At 47.0% G+C, this 18,459-nt stretch overlaps 1 protein-coding gene across 3 annotated transcripts in view; it reads left to right on the top strand.

The window, feature by feature from the left end:
* Positions 1-7,121: 7,121 nt before the first annotated feature.
* The window catches only part of Usp10 (ubiquitin specific peptidase 10), a 41,730-nt gene continuing 30,392 nt past the window's right edge, over positions 7,122-18,459 (top strand). For all 3 annotated transcript variants that reach the window (NM_001434519.1, NM_001034146.2, NM_001434520.1), the window contains exon 1: positions 7,122-7,232. In NM_001434519.1, the coding sequence (NP_001421448.1) occupies positions 7,212-7,232 (21 nt within the window). In that variant the 5' untranslated portion in view covers positions 7,122-7,211. The remainder of the gene's footprint in view (positions 7,233-18,459) is intronic.

Raw genomic sequence — 18,459 nt, forward strand, 5'->3', positions numbered from 1 at the left:
AGTACTCTTAACCGCTGAGCCATCTCTCCAGCCCTTCTTTATTTTTTTTTTTAAATTATTTATTGTGTATGAGTGTTGGCATGTGTATCTGTGTACTGCATTCATTCAGTTACCACAGAGGCCAGAAGAGGGTGGGACTGGAGTTAGAGATTATGAGTCACCTTTTGGGTGCTGAGAATTGAACTCAGGTCCTCTGCAAGAACAGCCAGTGCTTTTAACCATGAAGCCTTCTTTCCATTCTGATTGGGGCAGGGGTGGGGGTGGGGTGGAAGTGGCAGAGATCTTTAAATACCATTGTCTTGGGCCAAGTCACCATGGAACTATTTTTGCCTCTTCTGTATGCTGATGTCCCTTTCTGCTGAACTGTGTAGGAAATGTCTTTTTCCTTAGTCTCTTGAATTTGTTATTATCTTATTTCCAATCTCCTGGGCTAGCTAGCCAACAAGATTACAGGGTACTTTCCTGTCTTTGCTTCTGATCTTGTCACAGGAGGGCTCGCATTACACACCTGGGCCATTCATTGGACCTCACTTACACGTGAATTCTGAGGATCCAAATTCAGGTCATTGGGCTTAGACAGGAAGCACTGTCAACACACTGAGCTAGCTCCCCGGTCCAGCAAGCCCAGCAAATGGTTTTCAAAATTGTAATCCAAGAAGCACACGGCATGCCCTAGAGCATGTGGAAAACAGCAGCAGCGTCCACTTCACCCGGTTTTGTGGGAGCACAGTAAGGTTGTCTGTTCTTTCAACAAATGTTCACTGAGAAGCCCCCATGCACCTTGAGCTGGCCTAGGCACAGGGGACATCTGGGACACGAGATTATGTAGCTGGCTTCTGGGAGCTTGACTCCAGTGCAAGAGCAGAAAATCCACTTGTAAAATGCACACACACAGGGGTTGGGGATTTAGCTCAGCGGTAGAGCACTTGCCCAGCTCCAAAAAAAAAAAAAAAAAAAAAAGTCCATAGGAAGGACCCGAGAGCCGCAGCCACCACCCTGTAGTCCTTGGGTAGGATAAGCGCTGACACCCCCCACACCCCCCCCCCCCGACATAGCCTTAGGCTCGTCTAGGGATGTGACCTGGATTAGGCTATGCAGATAAGGCTGGCCTCCAAATCTCAGAGATCCACTTGTCCCTGCATCTGGAATGTTGAGATTAAAGGCTCTTCCTGTGCTCAAAACTGGATCCGAAGGCCTGCAGATGGAGCTGATAGGGAAAAAGCTTGCGTAGCGTAGCCAGAGGCCTTGAGTTTGAGTCTCATCTGTAAGCGCTACAAAAACACATAGACACGCTCACGTAGATGACATAGACAAGCTCTGAAGTGCTTTGGTTTGGTGAGCTAGATCCGCTTCTGTTTTTGGTATTAAAATGAAAACTGTTGGGGGAGAGGGGGCTGGAGAGTGGGCTCAGCGGTTAAGAGCGCTTGCTGCTCTTTCAGAGGACCTGAGTTGAATTCCCAGGACCCACTCAGGAGGTTCATAACCATGGGTAGCCCCAGCTCCCGGGAACCCAATACCCTCTGGCTCTCTTCTGGACTCCGAGGGCATTAACATGTGTAGCGAGCTCGAAGAAAGAAAATGTGATATTTATGTCTTTACTTGTTCTGCGTTTGATTTCAGACCCTGGGACAACGGACTGAGGTGCAAAGCAGACCTGGTCTCCAGGTTCTCCCAGCATCCCTCAGTTCCTATCTGGCATACACTGCCCCCAACCCTGAACTTCCCAGCCCAGGTGTTGGGCTGCCCTTCTCCCAGAGGTTCTTCCTTAACTAATCCAAACATTTTGGTCTCTCCTTCTCTTTCCTCTCTATGCATGAGCCCTGCCCCCACAACAATTCCAACGGTGACTTTCCTGACCCGGGTCCTTGGGGCCAATGAACGTGGCTTGAGAGTAGTTTTCCGATACACTTGCATTTAACATTCTCTGTAGCTCTGGCTGTCCTGGAACTCCCTATGTAGCCAGTGCTGGCCTCGAACTCAGAGTCCCTCCTACCTCTGCTTCCAGAGTGTTGGAATTAAAGGTGTGCACCACTACCAATACCGGACTTGTGATAATTATTTACTTTGGAGGCTTTTGCCTTTGTTTGTTTGTTTGTTTGTTTGTTTGTTTTTGGAGGCAAAGTCTCAATTCCAGACTGGCCTCGAACTCGGTATGTAACTAAGCTGGCTTTGAATGCCTCCTGATTCTCCTGCCTCAATGTCCTGAATACTAGGCGTCCAGGCGTGTGTCTTGTATCACTATTATTTATTTATTTGTTGTGGTTGTTTGTGTTTCGAGACAAGACCTCCCTATGTAACTCTTTACTGGCCTAGAGCTCACAGACATCCTTCTGCCTCTGCCTCTGCCTCTGCCTCTGCCTCTGCCTCTGCGCCTCTGCCTCTGCCTCTGCCTCTGCCTCTGCCTCTGCCTCTGCCTCTGCCTCTGCCTCTGCCTCTGCCTCTGCCTCTGCCTCTGCCTCTGCCTCTGCCTCTGCCTCTGCCTCCTAATACTGGGATTAAAGGCCCATGTCAACAGACCCACACCATGTGCATGGCTTAAAAAACAAAACAAAACGAACCTTTATTTAATATTTATCAAATTTATATACTCACACTAAAGTTTGAGTGTGGAAGTCAAAGGACAACTGGTCAATCTGTCACTTCTTTCCTTCCGCCATTTTCCAAGACGGTTTCTTCCTATAGCCCTGGCTGTCCTAGAACTACATCTGTAGACCAGGGTGGCCTTGAACTCACAGAGCCAGTGCTTTTAACCACTGATGCATTTCTCCAAACATTGTCATCAAACTCTGGTCATCAGTCTTGGTGGCAAGCACCCTTGGCTTTTGAGCCCTCTCACTGGCCAAGATTGCAGTTTTATGGACTTGTGTAGAACACACTGCTGCACTGGTCATGTCAGTGCCTTCCAAGTGGTCAAACTTTCCATCCTCCCCTATTTTTCATTTTGTCACATTCGCTTCTATTGCCACTGTGGCCAGAGAGAGAGTCTTCAAGGACTGGGAAGCTATCAGGCCAGCCTGGTAGCCACCCATTTCCCATGATTCCAGTTTCACTTCAAAAGCTTGAATTTTATCATTGACAGTAGAGTCAAAGGCATCAAGCCCCTTCTGGGAAAATGTTATCTTCCTGCCCAAGGACTCTGGGAACGATGATAACTTTCAGCAATTACTAAGTTCCTAAGTCAGTGGTTCTCAACCTTCCTAAGGCTGTGGTCCTTTGATATGATTCCTCATGGTGTGGTGACTTCCAGCCATAAAGTTATTCTCATTGCTATTTTATAACTTTAATTTTGCTACTGTTATGAATCACAATGTAAATATCTGATATGTAGGACACGTGTTATCTGACCCCTATGAAAGGGTCCTTTGACCTCCCAAAGGGGTGGAGACCCACAGGTTGAGAACTGCTATTCTTTTTTTTTTTTTTTTTTTTTTTTTCTTTTTTTCGGAGCTGGGGACCGAATTCAGGGCCTTGTGTTTGCTAGGCAAGCGCTCTACCGCTGAGCTAAATCCCCAACCTGAGAACTGCTATTCTAATGTAGGCCAGGCTAAGTCTTTTGCATATGTTATCTTGTTATTCACTTAAAACATTAGTGTGTGTGTGTGTGTGTGTGTGTGTGTGTGTGTGTGTGTCTGTGTGTGTGTGTGTGTGCTGGGTGGTGGTGGCGCATGCCTTTAAGGTAGGTAGATCTCTGTGAGTTCAAAGTCAGTCTGATTTACAGATCAAGTTCCTGGAGACCCTGTCTTAGAAAATTTTTTTGTTAGTTTTATTTAAATTGCATATATATGGGTATTTTGCCTGCATGTATATCAGTGCACCGGGTGCTTGCCTAGTGCCCATGGAGGTCGGAAGAGGGCATTAGAGTGGAGTTACAGAGGGTTGTGACAGGTGCTAGGACTTAAACTTGAATCCTCTGCAAGAGTAGTCAGTGTTTTTAACCACTGACACATTTGTCCAAACTTTGTCATTCACCTTTACTGTAGCCTAGGGAGTTATTATTGTTCCCGTTCTACAGATTGGAAAGACTGAGGTCCAGATTACTTAGAAACCCACTCAAGGTCACACCACTGTGGTACACCTCTACATGGATCAGAGTTCCAAAAATGATCTCCTTAAGTAGGCAGGCCTGAAGAAATGCTCTGTCCCCTTGGGCATGTGCCAGGCTACACACATATCCATAGTAGGAAGTGTAGTTCCTCGTGGCCCTCTGGAAAACATCAGCTCAAGGGGATTCTGGGAAGTCTCGTGGGGTTGGGGTTAAAAAAAAAACACCAGAGGCCACACTCCACTGGAACATCTATTATTTGTGGGTAGGCATATTGCTCCGAGTTATTTTATCACAGCTGTGGTGGATTGCACTTAATTTACTCGCTTAGAAAAACACAAATCATTCCCTTTACTGTTCTTCGGAATAGAAGATGGGCAGGGCTTTATATCTTCCACAGGGTTTGTGGCCCAACTGGCTTCAGAGGCTAGCTGCATACCTTCCACATCTGACCTCCCAGACAGGGCCTCACCTCACATAGCCCAGGCTGGCCTCTAGCTCACTCTGTAGCTCGGTATAACCTTGAACTCCTCCTGATTCTTCTGTCTCTACCTCTGGAGTATAGGGATCACAGGGTGGGCACCACCATGCCCAGCGTAGGTGGTGCTTTATAAATGCTGCTCAAATGCTCTAACAAGGAGACTCAGCCCTGTCTTCCTCCACTTGTCTGTTGGTCTCTTGTCTTTGCCTACATTTCCTTGTAGAGACCCTGGGACCAACTTGGAATGACCCTGTTCACATCCCTCACCATCATTCCAGCTGCAAGGGTTTCATTGGCTAGGAGACGGCTCCAGCTATGTAGGGACTCGGCTGTGCTGTCTTCCTGATTTTAGGAAGGGGTTAACCACATCAGATATGGAAGATCTACAGAAAGGTTAGGGAGCCTCTCCAAGTTTAAACAACCAAGTAGACTGGTTTGAAACTCCATGCAGGCTGTTAAGTAAGCACTGTGTGGGGCCACTGTGGGCTCCTACTGAGGCAGGAGAAATGAGAAAGTTAAGATGGTAGGGGTGTGAGAAACCTGACTCCTGGGGATCTAGTCTGCACTTCCTGTTGGCTGAGAGTCACAAAACTGAGACTGATAAAGCCAAGGCTGCCTGTAGGGTTAAAGGTGGTTTTCCTCAGGACACCAGTGATGCTAAATGCAATAAAACATTCCTAGTTTGAGCCATGATGTTTGTGACCGTGAGCTTAACCTTATCAGCACTCCCATCCCCCCACCCCTCCTTCCCTTGGTTTTTCTGAGACAGGGTTTCTCCTCTGTGTAACCCTGGCTGCTTTGGAACTTGTTCTGTAGACCAGGGTGGCCTCAAAGAGATCTGCCTGCCTCTCTATCTCCAGAAATTAAAGGCATGTGCCACCAACCTAGTCCAGTATCTCCATCTAAGCTACCAACTTTATAAAACCACCCGAATTGCTTTCATTGTAAATTATTATTAAATTAAATATTAATAAATAATTTATTATTAATAAATAATATTATCAATTATTAAATAATATTTAAAATCAATTTTATAGATTACTGTTATTAACCATTATTTATTATTAAATTATTATTTTATTGAAATTTTATTATTATTAAAAGCAAATTATCGTTTTCTGAGACAAAGTCTTGCTCTCTGAGCCATTCAGGTTTGCAATTCACCAGAGACCTGCCTGCCTCTGCTTCATCCATTGTAGATTACTGGCGTGTGCAGCCAAGCCGGCCCAAAAGAAATTTCTTAGGAGAAACCATCGAACCAGCTCATTCGGGAGTTTCAGTTCATCCTTGGCTCTCTATAAAGTTTGTTTGTTTGTTTGTTTGTTTGTTTTTTCTTTTCGGAGCTGGGGATCGAGACAGGGCCTTATGCTTGCTAGGCAAGCACTCTACCACTGAGCTAAATCCCCAACCCCTCTCTATAAAGTTTGAAGCCAACCTTTGCAACATGAGAGAGTTGTGTCAAAGCAAAAGGAAAAGCGAAACCCAAGACACCTAAGGGCAACTCTCTGGAGCAACCATGCCCACACTCGGAACACTATCCTTTTCCTCCTTGTCTCTAAATCCTAAACTCAGTCCGTCCCGTGTATTCTGTTTCATCTCTACTTAATAAACTTGCCGACTTTGCCCCACGCGGGCTTGTCATAAAATCCTTTCCTGGCCAGGCAGTGGTGGTGCACACTTTTAATCCCAGGACTGAGGAAGCAAAGGTAGGTAGATCTCGGAATTCAAAGCCAGCCTGGTCTGCAGAGCTGGGAGTAGGAGGTTTAGCAAGGGATTTTTGCGTATATGGTTGGGTCAACAGCTTTCCTATGTGTATGCACCTGCGTGTATGCAATAGGTAACATTTACCTTACCCTTTGCAGAATGTGCTAAGTCAGCAACACGAATATCTACCCCTCCCTTACTCAGAGCCACCTTCCTTACTCAGCTCTGTGTGGCCTGGAACTTACTATGTAGATTGGTCTGCAATTCATGGATGACCTTTCTACTTCTACCGCCTATATACTGAAATCACATGAGAACAATTCCGGATCAACGAGTTCTTTCTAAAATTGTTTATTTTGTGTGTGCCCTTTGTATGTCAGAAGACAGTTTGTAATTGGTTTTCCCTTTGCGTCATGTGGATCCCGAGGATGAAACTCATTTGGTCCTCAAGGGTACAGGAGGCAGGCTCCGTTACCCGCTGAGTCATCTCACTAGCTCCTCAACGTTTTTTTTTTTATGTTTTACAAAGAAACAAAAATTTTTTTCCCAATGCCAGGCAAAGCTAGTTAAGAGAATGAAGAGTGAAGGAATGAATGAATGAACGGTCGGAAGAGCGCGCTCCAGAAGGTAAAGGATCCGTGGGGGATCTCCAGTGGCGATCCCAGGGCGGAGCTCAGGCGGGCACTGCGCAGTTACCACTCCCGGACTCCACCTTGCAGCCCCGGGGTGCGTGGCCAGTTCAATCCTCACGCCCTCACCCGGAGCGGCCAGCCTCCGCGCGTTGTGAGCGGAAGGGTCGCCGGCCCGGGCGCACGCCCACCTGTCGCGCGCAGGCGCAGAACGTCGCCTGGCTCTCCCGCGGTGCAGTCAGTGCGCAGGCGCGGCGGCCGATGCGAGTGTGTCTGTGCGGCGAGAAGATGGCGGCGACGGGGGACGCGGCGTGAAAAGCCGGAGGAGCTCCGAACCTCATTGAGACGGGCCGCCATGGCCCTCCACAACCCACAGGTAGCGCGGGCCGCGTCCTGGGCGGGAGGTCTGGGCCACGGGACGGCATAGGGGCGACGGGCGCGAGGTGCGCGGCGGGCGAGCGGTGGGGGAGGCGCCGGCACGCTGCCGGCCTAGGCCCGCGCCGCGCCCCTTAGCGCCGCGCTCCCCAGCGTCCGAGGCCGCCCGAACTGCCTCGAGAGCGTCCGAGCCGCCCCGAGAACGCCCGAGCCACCCCGAGAACGCCCGAGGCCGCAGGGAAGGCCTCCGCGTGCCGGGCCAGCAGCCGGGGAGTCCCGGGCGACGCTCTGGCCCAGCGGCGCGGGTGGCTGGTGTGCTGCGGCGCCGCGGGGACCTGGCCCTCGCCTCAGGAATTCTGTTGCAAGGAAAACTGGGAACCACTGGGGCGGCACACTCTGTCTCGCCCGGGACTGACACCTTTTGCACGGAGTCCGAGCCTGGGCTAGGTAGGGGCCCGGCAGTCTGGAGCGCTTGCTGCGCTTTCTGTGCTGGAGCTGCTCCTGCAGACGACCCTCTCCTGAGACCCACTTAGGAGGAGTGAGAAGTCAGCACGTGGTGCCGCTTCTCCGGGCTGCTTTAGAGCCGGCGTCTGTTGAGGTCTCAGCCCCTACACTCGAAATCGCTGTGTCTTTTTATAATCCTCTCCCAGGTTGAGAAGTAAAATGACTCGGGAAACTAATGAGGAAAATCATTGCCTTTCCGAGGATAATAGGTGTATGTATAGGCAGGCGAGGTCGATCTGGTTAGGCCACCTTTGAAGACTGATCATCTTTTTATTTTCGAGCAGGGTCTTTCTCTGTAGTCCACGATTGCTTCTAATTAAAGATTTTTTTTTTTTTTCCTGTCCCAGCCTGGTGGGTTGCAGGCTTGAGCCACCACGTGCTTTCGAAAGGTTATTTTAGTAACTGTTGCAATATGGGATTTAAACCTCGAAACTTTTTAATAAAAGGTTAGATCCTAGGAGAAACTTACGTTTTCTTAAAGATCTTCGGTTTCATAGATCAAATCTGAACTTTGCCTGTTTGACCTTTCCCCTCCATTTGTAAATGCGCTTTTGTATTTGGTGTAGGTTTTTTTTTTTTTTTCAATAGGCAGACTGTTTGTATTCGTTGAATAATATATTTTGACAAATGTATCAACCCGAGTTTTAATTAGTTTTTAAGTTTTAGTCAGGTCTTCACTATGCAGCCCTGGTTAATACATGGGAGCATTCACCACCATATCTGACTCTATCCAGAGCTTTTTATTTATTTTTATTTTATGTGAATGAATGCTTTGCTTGCATCCTGGTGCTCATTGAAGTGAGAAGAGTTAGAAGTTAGATCTCCTGGAACTGGAATTAGAATGGTTGTCAGCCTCCGAGTTGTGATGGGAATGGAGCCCCAGTTTTCTGCTAGAGCAACTGCCTTAAATTCTGGAGCCATCTGTCCAGCCCCTCTTCATAGACTTGCTCAACTCAAAAACACCTTTAGTCCCAGCACTAGGGAAGCAGAGGCAAGCAGATCTCTGAGTTTGAGGCCATCCTGGTCTACAGAGTTCTAAAATAGCCAGGGCTACACAGAAACCCTGTCTCAAACAAAAAAAAAAAAAAAAATCTAGTTGACTACCTTGGTTTATTGTTGGAATTAGTCTGTACAGTTCATTCTGAACTGAGGTATAATGTAAATCAATCTCTGTCTCTGTCTGTGTGTGTGTGTGTGTGTTTGTTTGTGTTTTGAGGTGAAAGAAAGCATGCTTAAGCATGGTTCGCTTTCTCAAGTGCCAGTAACAGTGTCCAGTTGGTGGAAGAGGTGATGCCTTTTAAGTGATTTCACTGGGGTCTGTTGTCCTGGCATTGCATCGCCTAGCGTTAGCAGTGCCGTGGGTCAGCTAGCGAGTGGAAGAAGGGAGAAGAGGTGGTGATAGCTTGGAGTCCTGTTTTGTTTTGTTTTGTTTTGTTTTTTTCGGAGCTGGGGACCTGTTTTGTTTTTAAAGGACTAGTTGAGGGTTGGGGATAAGGTTCTGGGTTCCGTCCTCAGCTCTGAAAAAAGAAAAAGAGAAAAAAAAAAAGGACTAGTTGAGGAATAGCCATGGAAGGTGGAGCACACTTGTAATCCCTGCTTGGGAGAGGTGGAGGCAGGAGGATCAGAAGTCGAAGGTCATCCCTAAGCTACATTGCAAGTTTCAGCCCTCCCCCCTCTCCCCAGAGGAGGGAGGAGGAGGAGAAATAGGATTTCACTATTGAATCTTTTGAGTTCTAAGTATTTTAACAATGAATTAGTTAATTCAGTCATGAGGTATTAGCAGTTTACCTTCGGCCAGACTCCATGACGAATGCAGTCCGTAGCTTTTGTTTTGATCGCTTTCGGAGACAGGGTTACCATATAGTCCAGGTTAGCTTTAGAGTGAGTTTTCCTGCCTCAGCCTCTCAGGGATGGGGATTTTAGGGAGGAGCCTAAATGCTCTAGGGTTTTGTTGAAGTAACTGCCCGCAGGTTTACAGTTAAGGGTCAGTTTTCAGTGGACTTTCAGAGGTTACAGGTTAACTATTTCATTTCCATGTTTTGGATTGTTTGCTTGAACCCTGTTTTGTGGATTGAAGGGCAACTGTGAACTTGGAAGACTCTGCAGGGCGTTCCTGTCCACCAGCTAAACCAGTTTAGAGAAGGAGCTCTCACCTGAGGTGGAAGTGGATCTGGCATTCCTGCTGTTAGAACTGGCTCAGTGAGCTGAGCAGATTAATCTGAAGCTCCCAGCTCACTTTATAGTTGAAAACTTGGCGTTGGGTCCACAGTGTGGTTCTGTACAGGTTGGGTGGTGCACTGTTGGTTTCTGTTATTCATAGACCCCCACATTTTACATTTTACATGCTGGGAGTTCTTGGATACAGTTTCTAGCACATGGCAGAGTGTTATACTGACTTGGAAGTGCATTTGTAACTGATAACTAGATTGGGGTAATTCTTAAAGATACTTTTTTTGAAACAGTGTTTCATTACGTAGCTTGTGGAACTGATACAGCAGCTCACACTTCCTACTTCGGTCTCCTGAGCTACCTTCCTCTGCTACCAGATGAGAATCTTACAGGGCTTGTGCAACTGAACTAAACAGTGTTGAGGTGGTTACGGGGTATTTGAAGATACTTTTTTTGTACGTAACAACAGCAAAACATTTAGGTCAATCCTGAGACTATATATGCTATGAGAAGTCAGGAGCTTGCAGTCCTCTGAATGCCTCAGTTGTGTTTAGAGACTTACCCTCCTGTCCTTTCAACTCACCTTGTTGGGAACTCAGCACTGAAAGTCAGTGGACAGATACGATTCTGGATTCTTCTCTAGGGCTAACATTATACTAGGTATTTCAATTTATGTTACGTGGAGGTAGTATGATTTGAACAGTGGTGTACACAGGAAAATTAAAGGAGAAAGATGCCATAATTTGGTGACTGCCTCATGCAGACTAGATTGTCAAGAACGGGGAAAAGCTGTCCTTCACTTGGATGAGGTGTTATCAAGTCGTTGTAGTTTTGCACATTATAGTTGTGTGAGCACTTTTGAGCAATGGATCAAACTTTCAGGATGCACTGGAAGGGGTTAGGAGACACTTCTCATTGAGAATTTACCAGTGTGTTTGGGAAGTGGCTAGCAGAGCTTGCTTTTGAGTTAGTAATTAGGCCAGTGCACTGCAGTTGACTGGCACACATGAAGAGCCACTGCTGCAGACCAGACACATGCGTCTGAGGTGGAATTTGCTGGCCATGGGATGTTGGATTAGTGTCATTTGTCTTTTAGTGCCACTTCAGCAGGGCGCTGTTCATTTCTAAGACTTGCATGTGCTTGGACTGCAGTTTTTCTGTCTGTGGAAGCGAGCTTCAAAAGGCCTTGTGTGACCATCCTGTCTGGGCAGGCTGGATTAAGAGCTGCCTGCTGGAGAGATGGCTCTTGCTGCTCTTGCAGAGGACCTGGGTTTGATCTCACATGGCAGCTCACATCCTTGTCTGTCACTCCATTCCCAGAATATTTGGCACCTTTCCCTGGCATTTTTTTGGGGCACTGAATGCACATATCAATAAAACACCCATATTCATAAGGTTGGAAGAGAGAAGAACAAGTGTGGGACAACCATGGTGGCCCACATCTGTTACCCCAGCACATGGGAGGCTGAACATGGGTAGGAATTTGAGCCAGCCTGGGCTATATGGCAAGATACTGTCTGAAATTTAAAAAAGAACATAAATTGGAACAAAAGGGTAGCCCACGTGGCAGGTTTATTTATTTTGTTTCAAAGATCAGAAAATGTGGTTTATAGTAAATAAATGCAGCTCTTTAGATGGTAGCTGGTTATTTTGATAGTGGGGAACTTCAGCTTGATGCTGTGTTTCATCTGAAGACCTGGGGAATAAGGAGCAGCTCTTCTCTCCTGGGAACAGGGCAGGCAGGCAGGCTGTGGGGACAGATGGGGGAAGGAAGGACCTCTTCCTGGAACTTGTCTTTCATGCTTGCCAGAGAGTGGAGAACACTGTAGGAATGGAGCTGCTCCTGTGTGTAGGTGCATACCGTGTACATGTGGAAACTGAAGAACATTCGGGTGCTTCTCTGCCTTAGTGCCCTGGCTGGTGAGCTTAGCTTGAGATGCTCTTTAAAAAGAAATGTTTTTATCCCCTCCCCACACCCCTTCATGGCTTCAAAATGCTCTTTTAAAAACTTTGTTGGATAGTGGTGAGGTCCGTCTTTTAATCCTAGCACTTAGGAGGCGGAGGCAGGTAGATCTCTTGAGTTCCAGGTCAGCCAGGGCTACACAGAGAAGCCCTCTCTCTCTCAAAAAACAAAAAAAAAAAACAAAAAAAAACAAAAAAAAAACAACAAAAAAAACCCAAAAAAACAAAACCAAAATTTGTGTGTGTGTGAGAGAGAGAGAGAGAGACGGTGGGGGTGGGAGGAAGGCTGACTGACTGACTTAAGGCTACCTTCAAACTTGCTATTTAGCCACATAGCCAAGGATGACTTACGAACCTCTTGCTTCTACCTCCTCCCCAGTGCTGAGATCACAGTAATGTGCCACCGTGCTGGTTTATGTGATTCCGTGGCTACAGCCCAGAGCTTTCTGTGTATGTCACTTGGCATCTACATGCTCCATGAGAGTTAGACTCAGGAAAATACTAAGCTGCAATAGCTGTACTGTACGCTGGTTTCAGTGGGTAGCCAGGCTTGAGGGAAGAAGCTGCTGACGAAGATTGGCACCCTGAGTGCTTAATCGGGTCTTTTGGCTGGGTGGGACATAGTTGGTACAGCTCTGTTCACAGAGACAGAATTTGGAAGGCTGAGTGAAGTCTTGCTGTGTCACAGCTGCTGGCCAGGAACTTGTAGCAGTCACGTCCCAGTCTCCTGAATGCTGTGATTAGAGGTGTGCACCCTGCAAAATTGATCTTAAAAAATACACAGAGTGGGGCTGGAGAGATGGCTCAGTGGTTAAGAGCACTTACTGCTCTTCCAGAGGTCCTGAGTTCAAATCCCAGCAACCACATGGTGGCTCACAACCATCTGTAATAAAGTCTTAAAAAAATTAAAAAAAATACACAGAGTAAGGCTGAGGTAATATATGGATTACATTTTGCAAGACGTGGACCTTGTCACCTAGGCTGCCAAAGAGCATTTAATGCTCCATTAGAATCCGGCAGTCACCTTTGGATGAGCATCTGGGGCTGCACTACTGAGCTCTCACACTCCCACGCTGGTGCCCTTGCTAGGACAGAAGGTGTCCACCTTGACTCCACCGCTTTTCCTGAGCTAATGGTTGGGACCCATTAGTTCATGGATTTATTGGTATCCTCGCAGCTGCCAAGAAGCTTTCTAGTATTTCTGTCTCTTGCATCTCGCCTGTATTGGGCAGCTTGTCTCAGGGAAGTAAATCCAGGGACCGTGAGGAATGTTTGGTTGTGTGTGTGTAAGCTAGAGGTTGACTCTGGGGTTAGTTGTTTTCAGTAGGTTTCTCTGTACCTCTGGTTGTCCTGTCCTGGAACTCACTGTGTAGAACAGGCCCTACTTGAGATGCACCTGCCTCTGGAATGCTGGGATTAAAGGTATGTGCCTCCACTGCCTGGCTCCTTCCACTTCTGTGGGCTCCAGAGATGAAATTAGTATGTGAATTACAGAAGTGAGCCCAGATCTTGGCTATACAGCAGCTGCATAGCTGAGCTGTCTTCCTGGTCCAGGACTTAACATTAAAATACATGCTTCTGACCTCTTTAGTGTCCACTAATTGTAGCCACAAGGCCAGGGTGCAACATCTTTTCTTTACAGTGAACCCATCAAAGCTGTGTGGTAGGGAAAAGAGTTGGAAAGGTAGCTTCATTCTAGGTTCTGTGACATCTGCCCATTCTAACCCCCCTGTCCCTCATGAGTGTGAGTGTTTGCCTGCATGTGTTTGTGACCCAAACACTGTATTGGCTTCCCTGGAACTGGAGTTAGATAGAGATGTCTGTGAGCCACCATTGAGGATGCTGGGAACCTGGGTCCTTTGCCAGAGCAGCCAGTGCCTTTAACCACTGAGCCATATCCCCTTTAAAACACAATGTAAATGGCATTTCTTTCTGCACTGAAGCAAGTGAGTACCCCAGAGCTACAACCCTAGCCCATATCTTGATATATTTAAATTTTTTAACACCTCCCCTCTTCTGCATATAGGGTTTTTCTGTGTAGCCTTGGCTGTCCTGGAATTTGCTCTATAGGTCAGGCTGACCTCAAACTCAGATCCTTCTGCTTCTGCTTCCCAAGTAATGGGACTAAAGGCCTGTGCCACCACACTTGGCAGACTTTTTTTTTTTTTTTTGGTTCTTTTTTTCGGAGCTGGGGACCGAACCCAGGGCCTTGCGCTTCCTAGGTAAGTGCTCTACCACTGAGCTAAATCCCAACCCCTTGGCAGACTTTTTTTTAAAGAGTAGTTTAGTTTAAGGATCACATCAAAACTGAGAAGATATCTCCCATATAACCTTTTGGTATTTTAAGTAACAACTTCCTTTAGAGAGGTGCTGAGGCCGTCATTCTTTAAGACCCAAACTAGGCTTCCTAGGTGGGTGAACAGTGGACAGGAAGGAGTATATTGACTTTGAAGGACATTGTAGTGACTGGGCACTGTGCTCTGTGTAGCCTGTGTCAGCTGTCACATACTGTTATCACTGCTCCACACACACCACAGAAGAGGCAGGCCCTCCAGGTCAAGAGGCTGATAAGTCAGTGTGAGGGACTTAAAAGCAGGCCTTTGGCTTCCTAGTTTGAGTTTTTCTACTTTGTAGAATTGCCTTTATAGACACTAGGCCAGGACCTGATGATCACTGAGGGACTCTTACAGTGATTCTCAAATGAGAGGTAGAGAGAAGGGGTGAGATAAAGGTGGGCGTACACGTGTGCGTGCAGGAGTTACTGTGCAGTAGTAATGTGCTAACAGTCCAGTCCTTTCTGATTTTATTTTTACTTATAAAACAAAGACATGCTATTTTGTGAGCCATTTATTCCCTGCAAAGGAGATGGGGAATTTAAAATAACAATAAAGGTTTTTTCACTAATCTTTCATCTTCAGTTTGTCATCTGTATGGTTAGACCTTTTTGCTTTGGTTTGATTTAGAGACAGGTGACAGGTTCTCTGAGTTGGTAACCTGGACAGCACACTGGATTTAGAATGCGCTTTGTTGCCCAAACACTGGGGTTAGGGACTGAAGCTGGCTCTCACTGTGTGTGTGTCTGGGTCTATATGTTGTATGTGTTTTGATGACAGGCTCCTCCTAACCTCACCTCCCCATCAGGCGTCACACTTTAGGATTATAGTGTGTCCTGTATTTGGAACAAATAATTTTGAAACTATTCTAAAATATTCTGAAATTCAGTAAAAATTTTTATTTTGTGTGTATGGATTTTGTATGCCTAGTTCCCATAGAGAAAAGAGAGGGCATTGGATCCTATGAAACTGGAGTTACAAACAGTTGGGGGACAAAACCTTGTGCATGCTGGAAATTGAAGCTGGGTCTTCTGGAAAAGTAGCCAGTGCTCTTAACAGCTAAGCCACTTCTCCAACTACATATTCCACTGTAGTCCTGTGTTTCACTTTATACTGTACAAGAGGCACTTCTCAGTTAAGTTCTTGTTGGTCTGTTACCTCTTCTATAGTGCCCTAAAGGACAGACCCTACATGGTTTGGGGAGAGTGGTGAGTCATCTGCCTGAGTGGCTAGAGAAGAGTCTGCTAATTAACATGAAACATTTCTTTTTTTCTTTTTAAACATCCCCCCCCTTTTTTTCTTTATATGTGTGGCTGTTTGCCTTGCATGTATGTGTGTATCACGTGCATACCTTGCTAGTAGAGGCCAGAGGAGGTGATACCATGGGGCTGAGTTACAGGGTTGTGATCCACCTTGTGGGCTGGGGATTGAACCCTGGTACACTGGAAAAGCAGTCAGTGCACTTAACTGCTGAACCAGCTCTGTAGCCCTTAACCAGAAGTGTTTCTGTCTTCTCTAGAGTTAATCTTTTTTAAAGATTTATTTGTTTATTTTATGTATGTGAGTACACTTAGCTGTCTTCAGACACACCAGAAGAGGACATCAGATCCCATCACAGATGGTTGTGAGCCACTATGTGGTTTCTGGGATTTGAACTCAGGACCTCTGGACGCACAGTCAGCGCTCTTAACTACTGAGCCATCTCTTCACCCTTTTAACTCTTAACTTTTCCAGACTGGCACATTTACTTCTGATCCTAATACAATGCAAAGGAAGGTTTCTATATTAGTCCCTGTGTCTCCCCCTCCCCTCCCCTTTGCAGCTCTGGCTGTCCTAGAACTCACCATGTAGATCAGGCTGGCCTCAAACTCACAGAGATTCAGAGTCACTAACTCAATAGAAGTGCATGGTTTTAGTCCTAGCACAGTAGAGGCAGAGGCAGGTGGATTTTTGAATTCCAGGCCAGCCAGAGTAAGTTCCAGGACAGAAACCCTGTCTGGAAAAGAAAAAAAATCAAAACCCTAAAACTTGACAGATGCACCTGCTTTGTCTCACGTGCCAGGTATAAGGCAAGTACCACCATGCCCTGCCACGAAGTGTGCTTTAATGCCCCTGTCTGTGATGTGAAGTCAACAAAACACAGCCTTGCTCTCTCAGAGCTGCTGTCCACTTTGCAGTAGGCAGAACCGGCCCTGAGGAGCCTGCGGTCTTGCCACTGTGAAGGTCTGTGTGCTGGGTCCTCAGTGTGGAATCAGTTTTATTTGTGGGTCATTATGTAACTGATACCTTTCAGCAAACATTTACTCAGCTTTGTGTTCTGTCTCTTGCTTTTGTTGGGGCTCATTTGTTGTGGCTATAGGTGTCCCCCAGACAGTGGCTAGGGGCTGCCTCGGATCCCGAGTTAGGCCCTCAGGCTCATACTGTTACCTGAGCACTGCTTGAATTTGAAGCCACTGGACTGGAATCCCCAGAATTGGACACAGCTCTGGGTGATAGCAGTAGGGCCTGGGTAGCTCCTGGCACTGGATGAGCCTCCTCAGGATGTCTCCGGGCTCTCACAGGCTGGCGCTTTGGGTTCCTCTACTTCCTGAGTGGTTCCTCTTGTTGCAGCCTATTATGGTTTATATCCCCAGCATCTGTGCCTGCTAATTGCAGAGCCATTTTGAATCTTAACTATTGTCTCCAGACTTGGCTAGACCCTTCCCTGGGGGGTTGAGTCCATTGTTGAGCTCACTGGGGAGACCTGGCCTTCCCAGGGGATGGTGTGTGCGAGTGAAGGGAGCATGGTAGGTGAGTGGGCTGGTTCTTGCCTTGATGGGCTGATGAGCCTCTGTTTTGAAGGCTTCCTTTTAGATGTGTGGATGTTTTGCCCACATGTGTGCATGAGCCCCACTCCCACGGAGGGCTTCAGATTCCCTGGAACTGGAATTATGAAAAGTTATGAGCCACCATGTGAGTGGTGGAAATTGAACCCAGGTCCTGTGCAAAAGCAGCAAGTGCTATCTTAGAACAGCCATCTCTCCCAGGTTTGTTTTTAAAGATTTATCCATACACATGAATGCTATTTGCCTGTATGCCTGCATGACAGAAGAGTGCATCAGATCCTATTACAGATGGTTGTGAGCCACCATGTGGTTGCTGGGAATTGAACTCAGGACCTCTGGAAGAGCAAAGTTCTCTTAACTGCCGAGCCATCTCTCCAGCCCCCCAGGTTTGGTCTTTAAATCATGTTTTGTCGTCATTCTGAGGCTGCTTTATATGATCTCCAGCAGAGTCGTCTGTCTGCAAATGACAGCTTTGTTCTCCTGGTGGCTGAAGGATGGCCATTGTGTGTACACGTCTTTACTGTCCTTGTCTCTGTTCCAGATTGTGTGGTGTTGTTTGAGGTAGGGACTCTTGTAGCCCAGGTGGCTCAGAGCTGTACCTGAGAGTGAGTGACTGAGCTTTTGATTTTCCTCCACTTCTGTAGTGCTGGGATTCAGGTTGTGTAGGCAGTGCTGCCCTGCTCTGTGGTGCTAAGGATGGAACCCAGGACTTCCTGCATGCTATGCAAGCACTCTACTGTGCTGTGTCCTCAGCACCAGCCTTCTGTCTCCTTAGCTCGTCCTTTTCTCCTACCTTTGCTAATGGTCAAGAGGGCTCAAGACTCTGTCGTCCAACCATCCATTGAATAAGTGGGCCAGATAACTCCACAGAGAAGTAGTTCTTACCTCTGTTTCCCTTTAGTCTTCCCCACTCTTCTCAGTCTGGGCTGACAGTAGTATAGGTTCCACTCAGGCCCTGGGATTACCCCCATTGAGAGATTCTGAACCCAAGTAAGTTAGAACCAATCAATCAGCTCAGTGTGTCTAAAAGCTGGAATGAGGGCTGGACTCCATTCACTCCAGGCACTGATGGAGTTGATACAGACCTGGCCTGTGTGCTCCAAGTCTAAGGGGCCGGTTTCCTGCCTCTCTGTGCAGGAGACAGCACTGAGGGCCATTGGATTTGTTTTAGCTTCATGGATCCTCACCTCATGTACTCCCTCCAGAGACTTCCTGAGGCTTCAGGTTACATTTTCTACAGAAACAAAACAAATAAGAAACTTATGTGTGCTTTGTACTCTCTGAGGTCAGAAGAGGGCAATCCAGTTCCCTGGAATGGAGTTACAGGTGGTTGTCTTGGGAGACACATGTGGGTGGTAGGAATTGAACCTGGGTTTTTGGAGGAAGAATAGCCAGTGATCTTAACTACTTAGCCATTTCTGAAGCTCCTAGAAAC

This window comes from Rattus norvegicus, chromosome 19 (genome assembly GCF_021556685.1).
Source record: "Rattus norvegicus strain SHRSP/BbbUtx chromosome 19, alternate assembly SHRSP_T2T, whole genome shotgun sequence".
NCBI lineage: Eukaryota > Metazoa > Chordata > Mammalia > Rodentia > Muridae > Rattus > Rattus norvegicus.